This window comes from Centruroides vittatus, unplaced genomic scaffold (assembly GCF_030686945.1).
Source record: "Centruroides vittatus isolate TY-2023 unplaced genomic scaffold, ASM3068694v2 contig_1416, whole genome shotgun sequence".
NCBI classification, from domain to species: domain Eukaryota; kingdom Metazoa; phylum Arthropoda; class Arachnida; order Scorpiones; family Buthidae; genus Centruroides; species Centruroides vittatus.
The window spans coordinates 1,117,648-1,143,662 of NW_027120889.1; the positions used below are offsets into that span (position 1 = coordinate 1,117,648).

The following is a 26,015-nucleotide window of genomic DNA, read 5'->3' on the forward strand; positions in this document are numbered from 1 at the left end:
TAAAAAATACATTTCTATAAAACTTAATTAACCGACGAAAAGTTTATCAAAGTATTATTTCTTACACTATGTTAATTAATAATATATATAATTTGCTTATTTCTTTTAGTTTTGAAATATTTTTAAAAATTATAACCGACCGTAGAGGGAGCTGTGTTTAAATTCTTTGATTTGAAAATTTGTTGATTACGATCACTCGTGTGAAATGTAAATATAAATTCTATTTTATTATTAACGTAATTGTATCAAATTTTGATGCTATTTGATCGATATTTTGTATAATAAAAGTCACTTTTAAACGTTTTTAATGTATAAAATTGGAACTGACTTACTGGACTGGAAGTTACTTTTAGGTCATTTGCTCATATGTTTATGTACTTGTAAATTACTTAAAAGTACTTCTACTCGTTTATTTGCATGTGCTAATCAACAAATCATTAATTTACTTTGAAGTAAAATGAGAAAAATAAATCATTTAAACAGGACAAAGAAAAATATACAGGTATAATAATACCTGTATATTTGTGTCTTTCTCCTCTTTAAAATGTTAATTATGTTATGCATATAGAGCAGGGCTTCTTAAACTATGGGTTGCGACCCCATTGGGGTCACGAGATTTTAATGCAAAATATTGAAAATAATTTGTGAGAGTTTGAAAATGGCATGCTTTGTGTCGTAGGTTTCGTGAGTTGCACTTTGTGTCACTTCTGATGAGCGGGACAACGATTCAGCAACACTGATTGTAGTGTGAACTAGTGTAGTGTTGTTGCTTTTCAGTGTATTCAGTTGTCTCTGTTCCATTGTAACACAAGAGTGAACTGTGGTAGTATACCATTATTGTTTTTGCAAATTTGTATATATCTTCAATGTATATGTATATTTTCATTGTATTTCATATGTATATTGCAAAATATTTATATATCTTTATTTTATATATATATATATTTTTTTTTTGGGGGGGGGGGGTCGCGAAAAAATCACAATCATAAATGGGGTCGTGAATAAAAAAAGTTTAAGAAGCCCTGATATAGAGTAGTATACAGTCAAAGCTCTCTTATCTGACATTCTCTGTAATTGATTAAAAATGGCTCTACATAGATAAATTGACACTCTGGAACTAACACCAGCTGTCCTTTTTGAGGTCTTGGTTTAATCTGAACAAATTTTATTTATATAAGCATACTGGTACAACCGTGATGTGGGAAGAAAACATACAAAAAGTCATACAAGATCATATAATGGATGAGTATAGCAAATAGAAATAATACGAGTGATTCATTTGTAAGATTTAAAAAAAAAGGTTAATGTTACCTATGGTTCCAAGATGGCTGCTCGTCTGATTTCAGCAAGGAAACAGTGGGATGCACGTTCTAACCTAACCTAACCTAACCTATTCTAATAATTTTGTTGGTAATAATTATAGTAATTTATTAGAATCGGTTAGGTTAGAACGTGCGTCCCACTGTTTCCCTTCTATTTGCTGGAATCAGAGATGGGCTGCCATCTTGGAACCGTAGGTAACATTAACCAAAAAAAACTGTTGTGTCGGTGTTTCATCCTCACCACTTGATGTATATCTTGGGTAACATGACTAAATGTGTACTTATGTTCTTGCAGTATATGGCTTTGTGCAGTCTTTAATTATTCAGAGTGTTGTTAAGTTGAAAAATAATGCAATGAAAGAATGAAATCAAATTTTGCTACATAAAAATGAGTTTTTGGAAAATGGCTGAAAATTCATTATGAAGAACTCAGGAAGAGTTCTTCAAAATGAATTTTCTCCTAACTCTAACTCCTAACTCTTCCTTTTGACCATTCTCTTTTCTGACCCATCAAAATCAGTCCCAATTTAGTCAGATTTAGAGAGCTCTGATTGTGTTATACTGCACTGAGATGCCAAAAATCAATTCCTTTTTTTGTTTGGAAAATTATACTTTAAAGAAATCTGACTGGAGATTATTAATTTTTTAATATTTTTATGATATTTTAAAATTTTTAATGTAGAAACAAGCAATTATTTACTGTGATGTCATCATAATGCCTAACTGTAATTTTTAATCATATTTTTTAAATTTATTTAATTTAAAATATATGCTCTCCACCTGAAATTAGTAGTGTCTTGTCCCTGTACATCATACTTTTCCTGTTAGTGATAGTGTTGTGCCAGTCATCTATTAACTCCTTTCGGGGTTGAAGTTTTGAATTGAATAATAGCAAGGTTGAGGCTGAAGTTTTAAATATGAAAACATGTACATCAGACGTTCGGCGCTGATTTCCTGTAAGCCTAGAAGTTTGACAATGGTGTTTGGAAAGTCAGTGGAATCATGCTCGACATCCCAAACGCCATTGTCAAACTTCTAGGCTTACAGAAAAGCAGCACTGAATGTCTGACATACATGTTTTTGCATTTAAAACTTCAGCCTCAACCTCGCCATTATGACTTCTGATTTGCATTGGAAATTCTTATATAGTTAATTGGAGCCTCCCGGTCTTGACTTTTGTCTATCTAACTCTGTTCTCGAGATTAAAATGACAGTAGGAATTTATAGGTCTACAATTTTTTCATATTGCAGCCCAATAATTACACATAAGGGTCATAAAAATATTTATAAATTAGGAGGAGGAGGAGGAGGACTGAATAGACACCATTAGCATGAATATTCCAGAAGATTTGAAGAAAATTAGTAAAAACGGGGCTACTATAGTTTGAATCAAAGATGAATTTGAGCCAGTTTGAGAAAAAGTGTAACTTTTGAGCATTAAAAATATATTCCAAGTGTAGCTTGTTGACATAATGTAACTTTTCCAAAAAAAATTACTAATATTGATTACTAGTAAAAATTACTAGCAATCAATAATATATGGCTTCTCTTACTATTTATTTCTGTTGTTGACTTATGGTGGCAGGTATTTCTTTTTGTTTTACTCTTTTGCTCTGTGGGCACTAAGCAGCTCTTTTTTTCGGGCCTACAATAAGGTAGCCAGATGGTAAGGGATAGGACACTACGTATCTGGAATAGACCACCCCCTGAAAAATTCTTGGGGTTTTTCAACCACCCTTCATCTTAGGCTGATCTCTCAATCTCCTTGGCCATCCAGCTGGCAATCTGATGGTGAGCATAAAGCTTAAAAGTTTATAAATTTTCTAGTAAGATTTTACTCCAAGAAATGCAGTCTAAATTAGATTAACACAGGAGGAGGTTCCTGTAATAACTTAGTTAAATATATCTTTCTATTTGGTCTAATTTTTAAAATAAGTAAGTTTTTAAATTACATTACAATCTTGATAATCTGGCTGTTTGCTAGTTTGATGCATCCAGTAATCCAACGCTCTTGACCCTGGGTATTACTGATACTGTTACCAAGTCACACAAACTTCCAACTGGTTCAAACTGTAGCTTCCACAAAATTTGAATATCTTCCCACTAAACATAGCATGATATCAAGCCCGAGCTTGGACACAATGTTAAAGATTGTCAGGCTCCTCATCTTAGATTGTTCAAAAAAGGTTCTACAGTATCTTATAACAAAATACTGTATAAGTATAAAAAATCAGTCCTCTGAACTTTCCCATGGTCACTTCAATATCCCGGTAAATGTAGTGGGAATCCACCATGTCGGCAACATTGATTACCAGCAACACACTCAGATGTTTTGATCAGTAGTCTAACTTGTGTTTTGCTACATTATTAACAGTTGATTCTATGCTGTCAAATTTGTTTGTGCGCCAATTCATCGTACTTTTAACCCAATGTAGTTCCAGTCCCATCTATGTTGAATTATCAAGATTGTATTGTACATGAAAATATTAGAAAAATTACATTTAATTGTTTTTTATGTTCTGTTTCAGATTTGAAAATAGAATGTTAGTAAGAAGAATATTGGCTGTAAAATAAAGTCTTTATTTTCAATGAATGACACCAAGAAAGTGTTTTAAAAATATTATACATATATTTTTATATTTTGGAATATACAATTTATTCATAACATATTAAATAAACTATAAAATGTAATTTTACTAAAAATGTGTAAATACTTTGCTATAATATTTTACATATCAAAAAATTATGGATGATAATGAAATTCTTGATGAATCTTTAATCGAAAACTTTTCATCAATTACTAATGAAAGTGATAATGCCAATGAAAAGAGAGAAGCTCGTAACAGTGAAGAAGATACTAATAATAATTCTTCATTAAAACTTTTTCTGAAAGAAACTAATGAATCTGATCACAAACGAGATTTGAATATCCAACTTTTAGTACAAAAAAAGAAAGATTTATTTAATTCTGTTGATCATTCACAGACTGCAGATACTCTTGTTGTTAGTGAAGACATTTCTGACCAATCAATCAAAGACGACTGTTCTAACAATACTCAAAATTTTACTAAAGAATTGAGTGAACTAAGCATCATTGTTGAAACAACTCAATCTGATAAAAACAATGAAGAATCTGGTAACGATGCAACTATGTTAATGGATGCAAACACTTCTACGATTCTTTCTGAAGATAAAAATATAGAATGGGAGTCAAAAGATTACTACATATCTGATATTTTTTCTTTATTGGTAAGTTTTACAATTAAAAACTAATTTATTGTTTGGATTTAATCATTTTATTAAACATAAGCAATTTATTTTGTATATTTTTTAAATTTAAATAATTTAAATATAATAAAAAAATTTTTAATTAACTATAGGTGTGTAAACTAAAAATCTGCACAATTTGGCAGGCATATCTTTTTAAAAAATAAATTTGAATGTGTGCTAGGGTAGATTGTTGCACAGACTCTATAGATTTAAATTCCTTCAGTCATGGCAACAATATTCCAAATGTAAGTAAAATGGAGCAGCTTAACGAGGAGCAGAGAAGAAGTATAATTGGTAAACTTCACAAATAACATGATAAAAGAAGAAGTCTCACAGGAATTTGGAAATGACAAGAAGGACAGTTTACAGCATTGTAAAAAGACTGGAAAATGGTAAGACTGTTGCTAGATGTCCAGGGAGCGGGCAAAAGAAAATTAAAATGACAGATAGCCAAAGGGAGTCTTCGGAAAGAGAGATGTTTGGAGAAGTTGGACAATCACTAAGAAAACTTGGAAGAAAGTTTAAAATATCTTATCAGTATGTTACAAACATTCTAGTCAAACAAGTTGTTAACCTATGGAAGGAAATCAGCCACAAAATATACAGAAAAACAACTTGAATCAGAAAGGACTCTGTTGTAAAAAATGCATGAGGGCAATTTTGAGGCTTCAAATGGACTGGACATTGTTATGGACAATAAGTTCTATTTTATCTTTGACAGAAGTGAATGTGCTGGGAACAACATGTATGATTACGATTACTATTATAAGGATGGCGTTGAGGTTGATCCTCATCTAAAATTTAAATGCCATGCAAAATTTCTTGTTTGGGTAGCAATTAATCCAAAAGGAAGATCTGAAACTTTCTTAGCACTCTCTTGCCTTGCATTAACAAAGAAATGTTCATAAAGGAGTAAATTGAGAAGAGAAATTCCCATTCCTCAAGAAACACTACATTAATGGCCTGTATGTCTTAGGCCAAACCTTGCGGCTATGCATTATGCGACAGATACAGTTTCCATGGTAGAGAAATATGGAATTCATTACATCAGCAAAGAGAACAATGTTTTAAATGTTCCTCAGCTGTGACCAATTGAATGATTCTGTCACCGGCTGAAACAAAAAATGTGTGAGAATGAAACAACACATCAAGTCCTGCTTTTTATTCATGGATAATCACATTGTAAAAATAAAGAAATTTGATTTTTGTGCAGAATTTTTTGCTTACACATCTTTATTTACATCCATTATAAAAATATTTAATATATAAAACTTTTGCACAAATAATTTATAATTTATTATAGTTATAATAAATATAAAAAGTACTTTTTTTATTTCATATAACAAATAAAAGATGATGCAAACATTGAAATTAATTTCATATTAATGTATTGATCTGAGAACATTCAGATATAATTGTAAATTTGATAAATGGTACATGAGGGAAAAGAAGAAAAGGGATTATATTTCTTACACATGATACAATTTTCTAAAGTAATAAAACTTGCATTAAATATTACCATAGAAAACATTATATTTATAAAAGTAATTTGAAGAAAATAGCAATAAAGAACGTCAGATTAAAATTCTTATATGCATACAAATCAGTATCACTTGTCTGAAATACAGTAAAGAAATATATTTAAATTAAAGTACACTATTCCGGATTATCTAATCAATATATTTTTCATGTAATTTATTTAAGTAATTATTTGAAATGTTTAATTATTTTTTTTTATATATTAATATAAGCAATTTAATTTACAGAGTATTTGGAATGATGTCGATCCCAAGCAATTGAAATCTTTAAATCATACAGCTGCTGTAATGAAGAATTTGCTTTGTGAACATCTTCCTACTCTTTCTGTTAACGAGGCAATACCGGATAGTCTAGAGGGCCTTCTTATTTTATTACAAGATTGTTTGAGTCAATATAAAAACACAGTTGATTCGTTTAAATCTAAGGTCAAAGAGGTAATTTAACACATTTTAATTCCATTCATAAATGATAATATAATTTCTAAAATGATGTAATTAATATCCTTACTATTTTACTACATGTTTGCTGCATTTTCATTGTTATACGTTGCAATTATTTTAATTTAGCTTGAAGTAGAATTAGAAGAAAATAGAAGAAATTCAGTCGAGAGATATAACCTGTTAATTGAAGAACATAAAGCTAGGTAAATTTATAATAATTTTTTATAAATGCTTCTAAAAAAATATGGTAGAACCCCAATTATCTGAGCCTTGAGTAACCAAGGTTTAATGTTATCCAAAGCAAATCTGTTAGTGGAATATATTACTTTTCTTATTATTCATAAAAACTTTGCCTTGATTGCACTGAGTGTGTAAATACTGTAGTAACTATACTTTTTACTTCAACTGTATTGAGCAGTATGAAAGTATCTGATACTAGCAGATGAGCCCGGAGTTGCTTGGGCAGAAAGTAACTGTAGTGAAGATTAAGATTATTAGATTATAGCCAATCTTACCCGTTTTCACCGGGTGCAAGAACTATAATAACCTTACTTGGATAAAATGATTAATTTTAAATTCTAAAATCTAAGAAAACTTGTTTGGAACATTATATTTTGAATTTGGAATGAATTCAAATATTCTTTTAAATTTGTTTATTTTGGATTTATTGTTTTTGGGTTACCCGAACAGTGGAAATGATTAAAATATTTATTAATTTCCAAAATGTATATTATATGTGCACTATTTACTTTCCTTCTTTATTATTTACACTTTATACTGATTAAAACTAACTCTCTCCTCCTTTTCCCTAGGAGAGTTGAATTTCCAAAACTCCATTCTTAATGTGCATTCTCATGGCATAGCTTACTAAAACGCAAAAAAACTGCATTTAAAATAGTATAGTAGAAGCCAAGTTCTTTCAGGGTAATCTTTAACCCTGTCTCTCTCCCCGCGGGAAAAAATTTCGAAAAATCCCTTTTTAGTGTAGTACATTCTCATGGCATACCCTACTAAAACTGCATCTAAAATAGTACAGTAGAAGCTGTTTCTTAGGATGAGCCTTAATCCTCTCCCCTGTGGGGGGGGGAATTTCAAAAAATCCCTTCTTAGTGTATGTTCTCATGACATTAGTGTACCAAATTTCAACTTTCAACTCCTAACCATTTGGGCTCTGTGCTTATTATTATTATTATTATGTTGGGTTAAGTTAGATATACTCGGTTAACACCGGTGGCTAAGTACTATGCCGGACCAAAGTCAAGGCATAGTAACCAAAACAGAAATTAAAGAAGTGTATCAGTGTGTGTGTCTGTATTCAGGAATTTTCTCACAATATGACATGTATTCAATATAGTGGCCTTCTGTAGAGTGATGTATGTGTTTCTATTCAATTCTAATGTGCCCAGGCTTTTGTGTAGTGTGTGTGGTATGACACCTGTAGAGGAGAGAACTACAGGTACAATAAGCACCCTATCCATCCTCCACAGATGCCTTATTTCCTGGGCGAGTTCTGTGTACTTGCTAATTTTTTCAGTGCATGCGTTTTGTATATTGTGAGTGTTTGGAATGGATATGTCTATAATGTATGTGATTTTATTGTGTTTGTCAATGAGTGTGATGTCTGGTCTGTTGTGGTAAATTGTTTTATCTGTGATTATGGCTCTGTCGTAGTACATTTTGTGCGTGTTGTTTTCCAATACTGTCTGTGGAATGTATTTGTAGTATGGTTCGTGGATGTCTGCTAATTTGTGTTTCTTTGCAAGCTCTTGGTGTATTATATTTGCTACTTGGTTATGTCTGTGTAAATAATCTGTCTGTGCCAAGAGCTTGCAACCAGAGGTGATGTGTTGTATAGTTTCTGGCATGATGTGACATTTTCTGCATGTGTCATTTGTGAGTGTTGCATCTTTGAGTATGTGTTTTCTGTAGTTTTTAGTATTTATGACCTGATCCTGTATGGCAATCATGAATCCTTCCGTCTCCCCAAAGAGGCATCCCCGAGCTAACCAGCTGTTTGACGCAGTTTTGTCAACAAAATCCTGGGCCAGATCGTAAGGATGCCTGCCATGGAGTGCCTTTCGAGCCCACGATTGCTTAATGGTGTCTATGCTTTTTATATGTTGTGTTGTGTCCATATGATGTGAGTGTAAGTTTAATGGTGTGTTATTCGAGTCTGCTAGAGTTACTGCTTTATGTAATTGTGATGTTTCTTGTTTTTTGTAGAAAAACTCTCGCAGTGACTGTATTTGTTTGTAGTGAAGGTTAACTATGTCAATCAGGCCACGTCCGCCATCTTTACGTGGAAGGGTTAATCTTTCTGTGGCGGATTTAGGATGATGTTGTTTATGCTTAGTAAGTGTTGTTCTTGTTTTCCTTTGGAGTTGCTCAAGATCTGTGTGAGTCCAATGTATAACTCCAAAAGAATATGTGAGTACTGGGATGACATATGTGTTTATTGCTTTAACTGTGTGTTTTGCATTTAATTGTGTTCTGAGAATAGCATTTAACCTACTTTGGTATTCTTTAATTAATCTTTGCTTTATTTGTGTATGTTCTGTTAGTTTGGCCTGTTGGAATCCTAAATACTTGTAGAACTCGCCCTCTTCCATGGATTCAATAATGTCTCCATTTCCAAGTGCAAAATCTTCTTTCTTCAGGATTCCTTTTTCTATGTGAACTGTTTTGCATTTATCTAGGCCAAATTCCATTTGTATGTCCTTGGTGTATGAATGTGTGATTTGTAGGAGTTGATGAAGTTGTTTTTGTGTGGATGCATAAAGTTTTATGTCATCCATGTACATGAGATGTGACAGTGTAAACTGTGTTGTTTTTTCGTGTCTGATATTGTAACCATATTGCGTGTTGTTTAACATGTTGGATAATGGGTTCAGGGCTAAGCAGAACCAGAGAGGACTCAAGGAATCTCCTTGAAATATTCCTCGCCTAATAAAAATTTGGTTTGTTTGTATGGAAGTGTTACTAACCCTGAGATGTAGTGTTGTTCTCCAGTGCTGCATAGTGTTTTGAAAGAATGCAATGAGTGATGGATGTATTTTGTACATGTGTAGAATATGTAGCAGCCAACTGTGTGGAACACTGTCGAATGCTTTTCTGTAGTCTATATATGCCATGTGTATGTTTCTGTGTTGTTTGTGTGCTTGCCGTAGAATGACTGAATCTATGAGTAACTGTTCTTTGCATCCCCTGTGGTTTCTACGACAACCTTTTTGCTGTTCTGTTAGAATGTTGTGTTCTTCAACGTGTTTGTATATTTTGTTTGCGATACAGGATGTCAATAATTTGTAGAGTGTTGGAAGACATGTAATTGGTCTGTATTGTGTGGGGTCTGTGGTATTGTTGTTTTTAGGTTTCATGTAGGTGATGCCCTGGGCAAGAAAATTTGGCATGTCTTGTGGATTGATGATGATGTGTGTTAGATGTTTAGCTAGTTCCTGGTGCAGTGATGTAAACTTTTTGTACCAGAAATTGTGAATGTTGTCTACACCAGGTGTCTTCCAGTTGTGTGTTCTGTTAACAGTGTATTGGAAATCATGTATGCTTATTTCAACACAGGGCATAGTTGGTATGTTGTGCAAGTTTCTGTTCTCCTCCTCGATCCAGCCTGCATCAGCATTATGCGTGACAGCACTGGACCAAAGAGAAGACCAATATGTTGTGAGTTCTTCTTCTGTTGGTGTGCCACTGTGCTGTGTAACAGTGTTTGCTTTGTTATTGATTTGTCTGTAAAAGAGTTTTTCATTGTTTGTAAATAATTTATTTTGTTGTTTTCGTAGTGTACATGTTTTGTATCGTTTGAGTCTACGTGCTTTGGCAGCAAGTTTTTGTTTTAGTGTATCAATGTATTCTGTAATGTGTGTGTTGTGATGTTCATGTTTTGTGTGTGTTTTTATTTTCTTGAAAATGTTTTTGAGCTGTTTCCTTAATTTGGGTGTTATGTTGTTTTTAGCGTATTGTGTCAGCTTGCCTAATTGCTGTCTAATGTCATTTATTTGTATTTCTATTCTTCTCTGCCAGGCAGGCTTGTGATAGAATTTTGTTTTCTGTGTGTTTGTCTGTGATTGTACTTTCAGCCCATGGTGTGTCACTACTGTGACTGCTCCAGCATAAACTAATGTATGAATGTCTGCGAGTGTAGAAATTGAATGAATGTAGTGTGGTAGTAAGTGAGTGTTTACGTAATTTAGTGTTTTTCCTACTTCCTTTGACGTGTTGATTTTTGGTATTCGTGGTCGTTGTGTGGGATCTGTGCCTGTATATTTAGTGAGTGTTTCCTGAAATATATGTGAGAGTGTATTAACTAAATCCATGTCTATGTTATCAGTGATGGATGAGGAAATGTCTGTAGTATCATTAGTGGTAATTGTTGTATGTGTGTTATTATCAATGCTTGTTGCTGGATTATCCTGACAGGTTACATGATCTTCATTAATGTTAGATGTTTCTGTCTGTTGATGTATTTGATCAGCAACCTGTTGTTTGATAAGTTCAAGTGTTGTTTGTGGAATAAGGTTGTTGTGTATAATTGTTCTTTTTTGATCAACAACCCTTTGTTCGGTGACAGTGAGGTGAGGATACTGTTGTGTGAATCTATGGTGTAGTTGTTGTCTGTATGCTGTCATGTTTGTTTCGAGTTTTGTGATGGTGTAGTAAGTACGGATGATAAACTCGTTCATTTCTACTGTCCATTTCATCCGTTGGCGTGGTTTTCCAGCCTTTGTGGTCTGTGGATGCATTGCCACAGAAACACCAAGGCTGGGTTTGTTCCTCACATCTGTTGAGGGCATTGCAGTAGCCATGCTTGGGCCGGTGCTGCTTTCGCCACCAGTAACCAAGGGAGACTGTGGCCTATTTTTCGAACGTGAGCCTCTGCCTAACCCACGAACGCGGACCTTGTTAACCCGGGCGACGTCCGAGCCGGTATCACACTTTGATCTAGTTATTACCATAATAAATATCTCCACAGAATGTGGGTGTGGTCACTCTTAGCTTCATTTCTCCCCATAGACCTTACTGGCATGGGTGTCCCTACCAGGAGCTTATGCTCCAGCCTGCATTGCCCTATGGATCAGTAAAATTACTGGGCTCTCCCACCACGACCAGGTGGTGACCACAGGAGAGTTATTATTATTATTATTATTATCATTGTTATTATTACTATCAATCCGTATCGATTATATTATAAGATTAATATGATAAATATTTTAATCCTGGTATAAAAGTAAAAATTTTATATACCAAATGTTTGAGTAAATTATTTACAATTTGTAACACTCAAACACATGCAAGACTTGTATGTGTTTGAGTGTTGTAACTGCATATTTCTGAGTTGTTATATGAATATTATTATTATTATATTACCTTCAGTCAATAAATTTTGAGACAGATTGTAAGAAATTATTTATTGGAGGAAAAGAGTTACACAATACCAATTTTGAAGGACTTCCCTTCTACAGATATGCATTTCTGCCAACATCAATACCATTGCTGGAAGCAGTCAGCATAGCTAGTTTTTGAATCACCTTGAGAATTACATCATGGCTTCTTGAAACTTATCAGATGTTGTGCCTTGAACAAAGTCATGTTCACAGAGATTCTGATATACCTTTGTGATGCTATTCAATGAAATCAAGCAGAGTTGTGGGCTTCTAAAAGATGAACCTATGTTTGGCTCAAAGTTTACAACTGCTGATAATAACTACATCAACATACATGATGTGTCCTAAAGTTTGCTATCTCTGGTCAGATTCAGATATATCGCCAAGTAAGCAGGGCTTTGAAGCTATAATTGTAACAGGTACTGCTTTGATAAAAAGTACAAATGTCATCTGAAAGATTTTAACTGTAATTCTAACTGTCATTAACAATTCCTGCAAAAGTAAATGAATTTTGCTGTTCATCTTAATAATTATACATATTTAGTCATCTATTCTAAACTCCTTATTTGCTACTAAGGAGTAAACAGAAAATGATCTTGACACATTGGAGAGGTTGTTAATGCCAGAATGTGTTGTTGTATTTTTAACTGTCACAACACAAGTTTTACATTGTAGCATTTTTTTAGTGTTAGATAACATAGTGGCTCTTTATAAACAGCCAGGATGTAAAATTCCTTGTGGCTGTTTCTATAAAGTCACAATACATTCTGGTTTTTTTTCTTATTGAGTATATTCAATCTTTGAGCCTAGCATCTAAATCATGACAATGTGCCAGAACATCAATTCACTCTAGTTGCAGAGTACTTGTTTAGGAACAATGTGCCTTTTGCCTCACAACCTAGCACCTGCAGACTTCTTTCTTTTCTCTAGGATGAAAGAACAGCTGTGAAAGATCAATGTTTCACATGTGATAAGGTTCAAGTAACTACAGTAAAGCTGCCATTGTAAAAGATTGTTGCAAAAAATGGCTTTGCTGACTGCATCCAGCTGTGGTACAGATAATGGCAGAAGTGCATAGCTTGAGAAGGAAAGTATTTTGAAAATGGTATTGTACAACTGTTTTTTCTAATAATAATTTCTTACAACCTCTATCTCAAAACTTATTGACAGAAGGGAGCAGCGTGTGTGTGTGTCTATATGTATATGTGTATATATATATATATATTATATTAATATATAGATCCAAAATATAATTTTAGGTTATCCAGAATTTTTAAAGATCATGAACAACAACTTACTGCTGCTATAGAGAGAGCAGTGAATGCAAGAAAGCAAGCAGGAAGTCTTCAAGCACAACTAGATATTGCACAGTAATATTTTAATTTTATACAATATATATGAATACTTATTTCCTTTTAACACAACTGTTTTATATATACATCTGAATGTATTAATGATTATAAAAATATTTGTTTCAATTATATTTAATTGGACTGCAATTTGAAAAAATTGTAGATTTATCAATTCCCACTGTTGTCATCTGTCGGTCCTTCCTTAATCCTGAGAATGAAGATGGATAGATGAAAGCCAAGACCAGATATGGAAACGTTAGGGACAGAGCCTTTGTATAAAATAGAGAAATTTAAGATGAATATCACCTTTGAGAATATTTATATTTTAAATATATGTAACTGAATTCACTAATTTTTATTCAACTGAATAAAAATTAGTGATGAAATTTGCCATGTGTCCGAGTAAATACACTATATAGTTAGTGTTCAAGTTGCAGAGTAAGTACCGGCACGGCTTCATAAATACTACAATATGTATATACATATGCTTTGTTAAAAATAGGGTGTCTACTAAAACATATCCAGAGGGCGGCAGTAAAGCTCTTTCCAGCATTGCATGAGTGTATGCATGTGATGCATGCTTGTTCTGGTACTTAAACCCCACCAAAGGGAATCAATATAAGACTATTTCATATAACATACAAATAATCTCTGTAAAGGGTAAAGACAACATTACAGGAATTGATACAAAAATTGAGCTTTATTTTGTTAGAGAGCATGTTCCAAACTACTACCTTCAGCAGCAATACAGAGATGTACTGTACAGTACATGGTTGAACTTGGCATGTAGCATTCCTGGCATTACCATTTCACAAACCTGTTGTATGTGCCTCTTTAGTTTGCCAGCATCACACAGTGCTGCTGAGCATCATACACTGTTGTTTTTAAATGAATGTACAAGAAAAAATCCAGGAGAACAAGTCTAAGGAATATGGTGATTATGGAACAGGGCTGTGTTCTTCTATCCCTTAGTTGCCAAACCATTCTTCAAGCCACTGATGCATGTATGTCTGGGAATGAGCTAGTACACCATTGTGCTGGTACCAAATGTACTGTAGTTGTGCCAATGGAGAGACTCAAGCCATTCATCCACTATCATGTGTAGAATATTCAGATATTGGTATTCAGGATGACATCCATTTATGGAGAACACTTGACTCAGTGACATTTTTGTAATGAAGTAATCTTTTATGCCTTGATAGATATTTAAGTATTGGTTATTTTAGCATTGGAACAAGAAAAACAAGAATGATTTCATATTTTTATCTTAACTGGTCTTTGAATATTAGCAAAAAAAAAATGTTTTTGTTGGTTTAAATTTAAAAACAAAAGTTTTTACTTAATTAAAATCAAAAATATTTGAAAAATTAGTGGTTTTATTTTTTCAATTTTGTTTTAGAATATTTAATTATGAACTTATAGAGAAATAAAAAAAAGAAATTTCTTTGTAAATTATTTAAATTTAATAATAATAATATCATTTCATTTTTTTTAACAAAATTTAAAAATTTTATTTATTTATTTTTTAAAAAATGTTGATATTTCCTAGAGCTAAAGTTGAACAATTAGAAAATCAAGGAAAAGAATTTACAGATAGTGTTGTTAATAAATTTGAAAAGAAAATACATGAATTGGTTGAAGAAAAAGAAAAGTTGATGATAAAGGTAAGTTACTTTTACTATTTCAGAATCATACATGAAATACTTAAAATACAAAACAAACTTTATTTAAATGCAATTTTTAAATTTGACTTTAAATTTTAACAGTTTGGTTCCTCTAAAATTTATTAGATGATAAAATAATCAGGTAGTTAAAATCATCAATTATAATTTTGGCTAACCAAAATATCTTCAACACCATAAATGTTAAATTACTATAAACAACAATAACATATTTCACTCAAATATAACTTGAATTAAATTTGTTTTTGGGACATATTTTTGTCCCACCTTCAGATTTCTTCAGAAATTTCAACTTTCTAACATACATTTGATTATGCATTCAAAGCCATTGTTTCTTTTTACAGATGTTTGATACAATTTGAATCTTATATGTGAATTTTTTAATAATCAAAAGTATGTTTGAAAGTTGAAAATTCCGAGAATCTGAAGATGCGTAAAAAAGGCCTTGAAAATATTTAATCCTGGTTATATTACTTGAGAAAAATATATACAAACTGGAGTATCCTATTCACCACATTGAATAGCATTCAGTAGTTCTGTGTTCGTAATGTCAGAAGCTGAATAAGTATGATTTGCTGACTCGAGTTAGATTCAGCGACAATGGTCAGGTTAATCCATGCTATTCATCATTCATGAAAACTTGAATACATATAATGTATTCAAGACTTAAAACAACACCTTATGGTATTTATGCTTAATAAAATTTTAAAAAATAAAATATAATTTAAGGTTAACAAACCATTTCTATGTTAGAATGATTATTATAGTATGAAGGTTGTCTTAAAAATCTATTTGTGTAGTTTTATACTTCAATAACTAAATGCTGAAACTGTGCAGTAAATTACCATAATTATTATTATTAATATGCCATTATGATTACTTTTAATGATTAATTCTGAAAACCAAATTACTTTCAAGATCTCTCAAAACATTCTCTTATAAATGTTACATAGGTTGTCAAATACTGTTTTTCTTTTGTAGTTGGATTTGGAATCCAACAAATTTTAATTTTACATCTTTATTTTATTAATAATCTGTCTATATGATGGCTTTAATATTTTAATTTTGTAACAGAAGAAAATTGATAAAATATTTGCGTGAGAATTACTTAGAAATCAGAAAGTTTTACTCTATTTTATCTGCCAGTTAAACACTATCCATAGCAACAGTTTTCTTTAGGCAATATTTTGACAGTGCATTATAATTTAATTTTATTTAATATATTATATCATTATTAGTTATGTTTGATCTAGATATATAAAGATGAGTTCAGTTGTCAGGATTAAATGCTATAATTATAACAGATGATTGTTTTATTTTGCATAAAATTTAATTGAATAAGAAGTGAATGATTACCTACTTTAATATTATGACAACTTTTTTTAATTGAATAATTTGTTACTAAAATATTTTTTTATAAAAGTTCTGAAATATTGTACAATTGCTTTTAAATGTTCTTGAAACAAGAGAAAATTTTACATTTAGACTTAATCATGATTTTCAATGAACTAAGTAGATTTTGGATATATAAGCACTAAAGTTTGGCTCTATGCGGGACTTATCACACACTATTGATGTTTTTTGGAGTAATCAAACAGTAATGGCTAAAACAGTTCGTCTGAAATGTATAGCATAGACTTATTATAACTATCTGTCCCTCATCAGCCATGCTTGCTAAAATTTGGTAGGTTTACAGGACTTCTATTTGTTGCCAAAACGTGGATATAATATATTAAATAAAATTAAATTATAATGCACTGTCAAAATATTGCCTAAAGAAAACTGTTGCTATGGATAGTGTTTAACTGGCAGATAAAATAGAGTAAAACTTTCTGATTTCTAAGTAATTCTCACGCAAATATTTTATCAATTTTCTTCTGTTACAAAATTAAAATATTAAAGCCATCATATAGACAGATTATTAATAAAATAAAGATGTAAAATTAAAATTTGTTGGATTCCAAATCCAACTACAAAAGAAAAACAGTATTTGACAACCTATGTAACATTTATAAGAGAATGTTTTGAGAGATCTTGAAAGTAATTTGGTTTTCAGAATTAATCATTAAAAGTATTCATAATGGCATATTAATAATAATAATTATGGTAATTTACTGCACAGTTTCAGCATTTAGTTATTGAAGTATAAAACTACACAAATAGATTTTTAAGACAACCTTCATACTATAATAATCATCCTAACATAGAAATGGTTTGTTAACCTTAAATTATATTGGTTTTTACAGACTTTTTTTATTTACAATACAAACAAACAACATGTATAATCTTTGTTATTAATGAATTAATTGTGAAGTAAATAAAGTTTTGGAGTCTGTCAGCACATAATTATGTTTACTACTACTAATGCAATGTGCTGACAGACTCCAAAACTCTAATGAATTAATTGCGACGTAAGTAAACAACATGTATGATTTCTGTTATTGTTTGTATTTAAATAAAAAAATATCTAAAACTGCAAAATGAACTGAGTAGATTCAAAAACAGATACAATATGTGTGAATATTTATTTTTGGTGGTACTTACATCTTTACATGATTAAACTCGAAACAAAAATTAACTTTTTATTGATTATATATACATATGTAACTAAAATACGTTTTGAATGTTTATTTGATCAATTTTTCTTTTGATGTTAATATGAAAAAATAATGATTTGTGTCAATAGAATAAAATGAATATCCATCAAAATTCTTTCACAGTATTATCTCCTCAAGTGAAATGGTGAAATTGTTTTTATAAGAAAATAAATGTAATTATCAATTTGTATACTATGTTAATATAGAAAAAATACTTTTTCTTTTAACTCATGTTTATATAAACAAAACTGGATTACGTCTTTAAAATGTGTCCAAACATTTATGATTATTTTTTCTTGTTTCAATTATTTTCCATTATGTTAATCTTAAAATTCATTAGATTTCAGCAATAATGAAACAATTCTTTGAATGTGTTATTTTTTGTTAAAGTTTTTAACAGTACAATGATGACAGAAAGAAGAAAATGGCATTTTTGAATTAGTATAAAAATAATAAATCATAGGACATTCAAAATTTGCTTAAAATTAATTTGGGCACAATAATATACAGATTTTGATCATCTTGTGTTACAGATAAATCTGTTATTTAAAAGTTACCGTGAAAAAAGTAAGTACTGTATATCTCGGCAGATAAGACGATAGTTGAATCATAAAAAAAGGCTTCCAAAATCCGGTGTCGTCTTATAGGACAGATACAAAAAAAAATTAGATTGAAATTTATATAAATTAAAACCATTATAAAAAACAGACAAACCGTAATTATTTACTAGTAGAGAGTAGGGTATGTGCACAAAATAGAATAGCCCATACGACGTTTTTGTGAATAGTCAAGGTCATATACCCGAATACCGAATCAGTGCGAATGTTTGCAACAATTGCAAGGTAGTGCAAGAAAATAAAATTTGTTTATTCAAAAAATTACAAATAGGACATAATTCCGTATACACTATACAGTATTATTATTCAGATGATGATCGCTGATCTAAACTAAATTCATAGGCTGTTGTTAGTTTGGAGGTCGTCTTATAGGACAGATATATGCTAACACTATAAAACTTCGACGAAAATTTATACCTCGTCTTATCTGCCGAGATATACGGTAATAAATTTTTCAAAATTTTACAGAAACATACATCATCATTATCACTAAATTTCATTTTTTTGCCATCAGTAATCTATCAATTATAATTGTCATCATCGTCATCATCAATTCATGCTGATTCCCAGAGGGTGTACAGGTCAACATGGTGAAAAAAAATCAAACTTTTACTACCATCCACAACTTTTTTCCAAATTGATGGATACACATCATATTTTAGTGTACTAAAAATGGTCAGTATATATCAACATTGCCAAAGTGAATAACAAATATCTTAAGTTATTAGGGTGCTGAGTTTAAGCAATTGTTTTGGTCCTATTTTGGCTTGTTATGTGTAGGAGAAAATCATTCCCCCATCAGAAGTTATGAGTCATGCTAAATTTTTTCATGTAAATAGATAATCTGAAGCTTCTTTGTCCTCCATTCTAAAAGAAGAATTTGACATTTTGCATGGTTATAGGCTGTCTGCCTATATGTTTTATGCTACTGATGGAGGAGACCTCTTGCGGTAAAAGTGTAGTTACGAACAACAGAGTTACGACCGAGCTAATATGACAAGTTCGATAAATTCTTTCTCTGAAATAAAGAAATGAAATATTTGTAGCATGCTAGGATGTAATACCTTTTACAGTAATATGGGTAGTTTTTTTTTAATTTTTTCCGAATGAAAAAAATAGAAGAAAGGCATAGATTAATGCTGTATGAAAGCTTTACTTTTATTTGTTTATCTTCATTAATTATAAAAGCATTCCTAAGTTTCGATGGCTATTTTATTTCCAATAAACAATGTCTATCACTGTCTCTGATAATGCCATCTGGAGAACAGCATAGCCATGGCATTTCTGGGCAATACACTCTTCATTGAGCTGATAATATTTGTAGAGTTTTCTATCGGTATGTTATGTTTGGATCAGCTGGAGATGTGTTGGTTTGTTTTCCTATATCTTTTTCTTGTTGCAAAAAAATCTGGCTAAGTCTTATTGCTTGTTTGTATTCTTCCTTTTTTAAAGTTGCTGTTTTATTCCAAGCTTGTGGTAAACTTGTTCTTGAGTCCATTTTTTCCTTCTTTACTAATAAAAAAAGTAAGACGCAAACATGCAGCACATCTACCAAGAAGTCCAGCCCTGCATGAGCAAAAGTCATTAATCACTTTCCATTGGTCGTTAAGCTGAAAAAACAATATGTGGCCATTATGTTGATTCTTTACATCCTATATTGATGACAGCAAATCTTGCATGTACTTTTTCTTTTGCAATAAACATTCATGTTTAAATTAAAATCTCTTTAAACATATGTTTTTATGAAATGTATCAATACAAATAAATTTAATTGAAATTTAATTTTATAAAAATGTAATATAGATGATTAACTTTCCTTCAGGCAACTTCTACTGGAATTTGTTAGCTAGATTTATTATAAGGTAGCCAACTGGTTGCAGATTGAGAACTCGAAAACCCACTCCTTGCACCCACCTTTTAGGTGAGATCAGTTAATCCTGCATCAGGATGAACCTAAAGGAAGTTTGCATGTGGGTGTGATGGAGGAGGTAAAGGATGACAAGTGTTTTACAAAAGAAAAACTGTGTATTTGGTAACATTTATGCTTACATTGACAATTGACAGTTCCGCTTCCTTATAGTCCTTCGCATGGAGAGACCTTCAAACTTGGTCTTAGCTCTGGGGCGGACGAGATAGGATTGCTGGACGATGCAAATGATCGGTAAGATGGTGCTGCGGCATTCTAGGTGATTGGCGGTAGCACAACACAATATACAGAGCATGACTTTTTGCTGAGTACAGAGGAGAACGTCTTTCGACCTTGAATTTCTGATTTTTATAGTTTTTCTCTCACTATTTGTATTTCCGATTAGCCCCTCATCCCCTTCCCCACTTCCCAAATTGGTCTTTCCTTTGTTTTCAGGTGAAAACTGGGAACGACTCGGGTCCCGGAAAAGGTCCAATTCAGGGCATCTATCCAGTGCCCTTTTGTCTATTGTGCTCAGAGATTGTTGATAAAACCACAAGACTCGCACTCATAACTTAGTCTGTCATCTGGGAACTTTTTCGATCATATGCGATGTTTTTCTATCCATTAAATCTTTCCCCCCTTACAGAAATTGTTTTCCTAGATTGACTATTTATGAGCACTTGTGTCGGAGTTCTACCTTTCAGTTTGTCATTGACAGATCATTTAACACATGTTGGAGTCCTTCCAAGACTCATTTACATTTTGTGCCGCGTTGCTTAGATCAAAAGTTTTTTCCTCTCTCTCTCTCATAATCTATTGTTATAATTTAAACACAAGAATTCCGTGATTTACACGATTTCGGACCACATCTGGGAACTCTCATTATGTACGGTATGTGCATTCGTGGAGTATATTTTTGAATATTTTGAGTAGCATTATGAAAATGGCCTGTTTATTTTAATTTTTATGTGCTCTAATGGATTTTCTACAAAATCATCATCCTCAAAAGTGACAGTTTTAAGAAATAAAATTATTTCCTATGTTCATTGCACCTATGTGGGAATGTGTTTGTAACTACATTTTTCAAATTTCCACCACAAGAGGGCACTTTACTGTAGTGCCATCTGATTTAGGCAGGAAGCTTATACCCATATTAATGAAACAAAATGCTAATTTGGAGGAATGATTTACAAAATTGATACAATATTTGCTTTGGTTGAAAATCTAGATGAAGCAATTAGCAACTTAGAATCACTTCAGTCTTCCATTCCTTTTAAAAGTGACATAGAGTCCTTTAGATATTACTGAAATATCTTGGATAGTAGATAATATGGGAAACTATTAATTAAAAGTGATCTTTTAGAAGATAATTCTGAATATTAATAATTTTTCACTAAGTAAATTTTAAGGTTTTTTCTGAACAATTGGATATTATGGGTTGTATTAATTTTTGATGAATAATTCATGCTTAATTTTCTGTAGCTTGGAAACCTGTTGAAATGTTAACTAAATTAAATTCTTGCAGTGGATTTCTATAGAATAGTAACATAATGAAATCTGATTAGTATGAATTGAAATGTATTATAAAGCACTGGAAATGTATTTAAAAAAAAACAAAGTAGCATTTGTGACTATTTAAAAATAGTCACAAATGCTACTTTGTTTTTTTTTTAATGTACAATGTGTCCTCCACATTGACCACAAATGACTCTACTGGACCTGTTGAACCTGGAGGTGGTTACTTTTATTGTGTGTGTGTTGGTCAAGAAACCATTTTTGGCTTGTTTTTATTATAGGTTAGCTAAATTAATTAATTAATTTTTTTTCACCAATTTTAGACCATATATCTTTGGAATTTCCAGATTTGATGATTGATTAAATGGATAAACAGCTCTCAATGGAAGACTTATTGACAATTTAGGGACCAAAGTTCTAGTAAATCACCCAAACTGTTTGATTGGCAACTACTTCAAGGATTCCTTGACCTTTTTATCAACCACCACCACCTTTTTTTTTTTTTTTTTGCTAATATAGTTAATAAATCTGATAACAGTGTGTGGATTAATACTGGCTTTTCATAGAAAAGATCTATTTACAGTGGGTAAAATTTAACTTAAAACAACTGAACTGTCATATTACATAACCCGTTAGAGTAATGAATTTTAATGAACTGTTTTCAGTTGATCCCAATTGATTGATGTTTTAGATAGTGATCATTTTCCTATCCTGACAAAATTACTGCCAAAAATTCTGAGTTACCTTAGTATCACATTAACCCTTGCTAACCAACCTGTTAGACACAGTACAATAGCTATATTTTATCTTTCAAGACTGCCAAATTTATGTTCCAGGCCATAGAAAACATGCAAAGAGGTCTTTCTTAGTATCTGCAGGGCAAAAAAGTTAAACAAAAATTTGATGAGTATTAGTTGCTTCTATTGATGGTATGTGCATAACAGTTATTAAATAGTTGTCTTTGTGACATTATACATTTGCAAATTTTCAGAATAAAATAGATTCTATAAAAATTCTTTTAGAAAATTTTTAAAAATGTGAATCTGATATTTTCTGTCCAATCTTCCTTTATAATAAACTAACACGTATTAAATAAAATTTTTATATTTAAAACTTCTTACTATCTGAGTGATTTGAAATAAAAAATAATTCTTTTGACACATTTGTAAATCATCTTTTTTATTTTTTTTTAGATAGAAGTATTGGAAAAAGAAATAAAATTAAAGAATTCAGAATTACAGTTAATGAAAGAAACAAACTTGAATCTTCAAGAAAAGAAGGAAAGAAAATTTACGGAAGAGAGAGAATATTTGGTAAAAATATTTGCAATATTTATATAATAATTTTCAAATTTAATTCATATAAAATTTGTCTTTGAATTGTGACTTAAAAATTCTGTTTTTATTTCATCTTATCTATGAATTTTCACAATGGAAGATTTAAAATACATCTGGCATATTTAAAGAGAAATTAATTATAAGACCATGCTTTTTTAATTGTTGTTTTAAACCTAACATTCTTCTTAAGTTTTGCCCTTCGGTCTTTCCTTTTACTTTGAACATAAAACCATTTTATTAGTGTTTATCTTTGAAAAGTAGAGAGAGAATTTTTTTTTCTCTAATCAACATCTATAAAACTTCAAAAATTCTAAGTGTATAACTAGTAGATTAATTTTAAAGGAGTTTGAAAACTTGCATGACATAAAAGACAATCATTTAAAAATTTCACAAAAACATAAAAACTTTTACTTGGTCATGTGTCTTCTAAATACTTATATTTGCATGTCCACCACATTTTAGAATTTCAGAGATTAATGGATTCAAATGCTTGTGTTGATGTTATATATGTATAACATCAAGTGTAGAGTTAATTTAAAGCATGTTTAATCATTTTTTTTTATAATTATAGAAGAAACTTGCAAAAGAACTTGCTGCTGAGACAGCTTTTGCAAATACCTTGCAAAATGAACTACAGCAAGAACAACATTATAATAGAGAATTATGGATGGAAACGGACAGAAAAGCTCAAGAGGTGGCCGTTCTGCAGTCAAAACTAGAAACGTCACAAAATGAAATTTGTTATAAAGATCGTCTTTTGAAAACATTAAAAGAAGACATATTAGAAAATTTCAATTCTTTTTATCAGGAAACTTTAAATAATTCATCTTCATTGTCAGACAGTAATTTATTATTCAATTGGGTAGCTTTTATGAAACAAAGAATATCCGACAAGGATACAGAAATTGATGAAATTAGCAATATTTTGGTTATAAAAGAATTAGCCCTAATTAATGCAGACAAAGGACTTAAAGAAAAGGAATCCGAAATTGAAAACATGAAAGAACAACATAAAATAACTCAGCAAAAGTTAGATCAGTTGTCGGAGGAACTAAACGGAAAGAAAGAGTTAGTTAACAGGTTCGCCATTCATCTAAAAAAAGTAGAAAAGAAATTGAATCTTATCATAAATCAAACTTCCGAAAAAAGTAATTTGTTACAATCGTGTAAGAAGAAAGCATTGGAAATGGAAGATTTGTTACAAGAATTAGAAAAGAGGCTTCAGGAAGGAAAAGAAAAAGAAAAAAACACAAAAACATTCATCAGCATCAGTAAAGATAATCAGAAGCAATTGTTAAACAAATTTAAATCATTAAAAAAACACGAAGAGGTTTTGAAGAATCAATATCTGTCCAAACAGTCTCATATTGATTATCTGGAAAAGTTATTGACGAGCAAGCAAAAGTTAATAAATAATTTAGAATTTCAGCTTAAATATGGTAATGATCAGTTAACAAGTTTAATTGAAGAACCAAATACAGTAAACCTTACAACAGATGTAAATTCCTCAGAAACCAGTAATAGTAATTCAGTCAGCAGTTTTAGGGAACACAGGAAACAAAATTTGACCACATCTATCAATAAAACTATTATAGAATTACACAGAAATAATAAATCACAAACTACAGAGACAGAATTGCACAAAGAATTAAATAATAAAAGGAATTACGTTAAATATAAAACAAAGAAACGTTACATTCCTTTAAAAGCATCATCCATCGATTCTGGTCACATTAGTGGTTCTGTCGAATCGTCATTTCCTTCACTAGAAAATTCAAATAAATCGAGAGAGAATTATAACTCGGCAGACGGAGAGTCTCTCTCTTTAAGAGCATCTCAAACTGTTTATAGATCCAATTATTCTATGGGAAATTTTGAAGAGGGAAGTTCCTGTCATTTGTCTAAAACAAATAGTCCTCTCACAGTAAACGTTAATAAACAATTGCACGAGAGAGATGAAGCCAAGCAATTATGTTGTAATGTTGCCACAGGCATGAACAGAATGCCACCAAAACCCGACAAACTTGTTGCCATAAAGGATAATGATGATTTATTTTTAAATACAGATCATTTTATTGAAAATAGAATGGATCAAGACGTTTTAAAACCATTTTACCCGAGATCATCCACACCAATTCTCACGGTTAATCATTCTAATAATACCTACAATTCATTTTATCACCATCAGAACTTTGAAAGAGAACATTTAACCATAGAAGGAGAGGAACGGCGTTAAAAATCAACAGTTACATTCCATAAAGATGTTCGCCATCACGTTTGTAAAATACCATTTTCCAGTTTTAAAATTTTATTCGGTATACAAAATATAATAATGTATTTACATAAATGCATTTAATTTTACAAATATTCCATTTCATTGTCATTCCAATTTATATGTTGTTTAAATAAAATTATAGCAAGATAAGAATGACAATAAAAAAAATATGTAATTTTTATCTCGTTGTTATTTACCTATTTTTTGGATTAAACGGTTGGTGAATGGCCCTAAGAAATTTTAGTGCATTGGAATTTTCTATTTTGATGACTTATACTGGGATTTTAAGTGCTTATTTATGCACTTAAAATCCCTACATCTCATACAGCACCTTGAACAACTGCTGTATAGGATATACAATGTTGGTTTTATATCCCCCCATCGAAATCTTTCAACCAGAAAGAAATAAATTTATTTAAATACTCGAGATTTTTATTAATTGTTTAAATGGCCAACTAGTTTAGTCTTATTCTTTGTACATTGTAAGATATAGTTTGGATCTTTTAAGGCAGAAGGCTATGGGTATTTCAGAGCTTAACTTTATTGGCTGATACATTAAGGATTAGGCACTCAAACTATCCTGTGATTTGTGTTATCCTTGAATTTTAAATCTAAGATTTTTCAGAAAATAAGCTTTGATACAGTGGCAGATCAAGCACTCTAAGGACCCAAGTGCAACTTAGTTTTGAGGCTACCCTTCTAAATAACTAAGCAACGCCATCAAATCAGTTTATTACTCTATTTAAAAATGCTGATCAGTCAAT

The 26,015-nt window shown here is 31.2% G+C and overlaps 1 protein-coding gene across 1 annotated transcript; it reads left to right on the forward strand.

The window, feature by feature from the left end:
* Window positions 1-165: 165 nt before the first annotated feature.
* On the forward strand, window positions 166-25,421 carry LOC136968207 (putative leucine-rich repeat-containing protein DDB_G0290503). The gene is made up of 8 exons (XM_067262189.1): window positions 166-207; window positions 3,851-4,571; window positions 6,359-6,565; window positions 6,698-6,774; window positions 13,227-13,337; window positions 14,869-14,983; window positions 22,833-22,952; window positions 23,548-25,421. The coding sequence occupies exons 2-8, from the start codon at window positions 4,068-4,070 to the stop codon at window positions 25,210-25,212; spliced, it is 2,799 nt and encodes a 932-aa protein (XP_067118290.1). The 5' UTR covers window positions 166-207; window positions 3,851-4,067; the 3' UTR covers window positions 25,213-25,421.
* Window positions 25,422-26,015: the final 594 nt, after the last annotated feature.

Coding starts and splice junctions, on each gene's coding strand:
- LOC136968207 (XM_067262189.1), top strand. CDS start 4,068: ATGGATGATAATGAAATTCTTGATGAATCTTTAATCGAAAACTTTTCA. Junction 6,566..6,697: donor TTAAATCTAAGGTCAAAGAG/GTAATTTAACAC, acceptor ATTTTAATTTAG/CTTGAAGTAGAATTAGAAGA. Junction 6,775..13,226: donor ATTGAAGAACATAAAGCTAG/GTAAATTTATAA, acceptor ATATAATTTTAG/GTTATCCAGAATTTTTAAAG.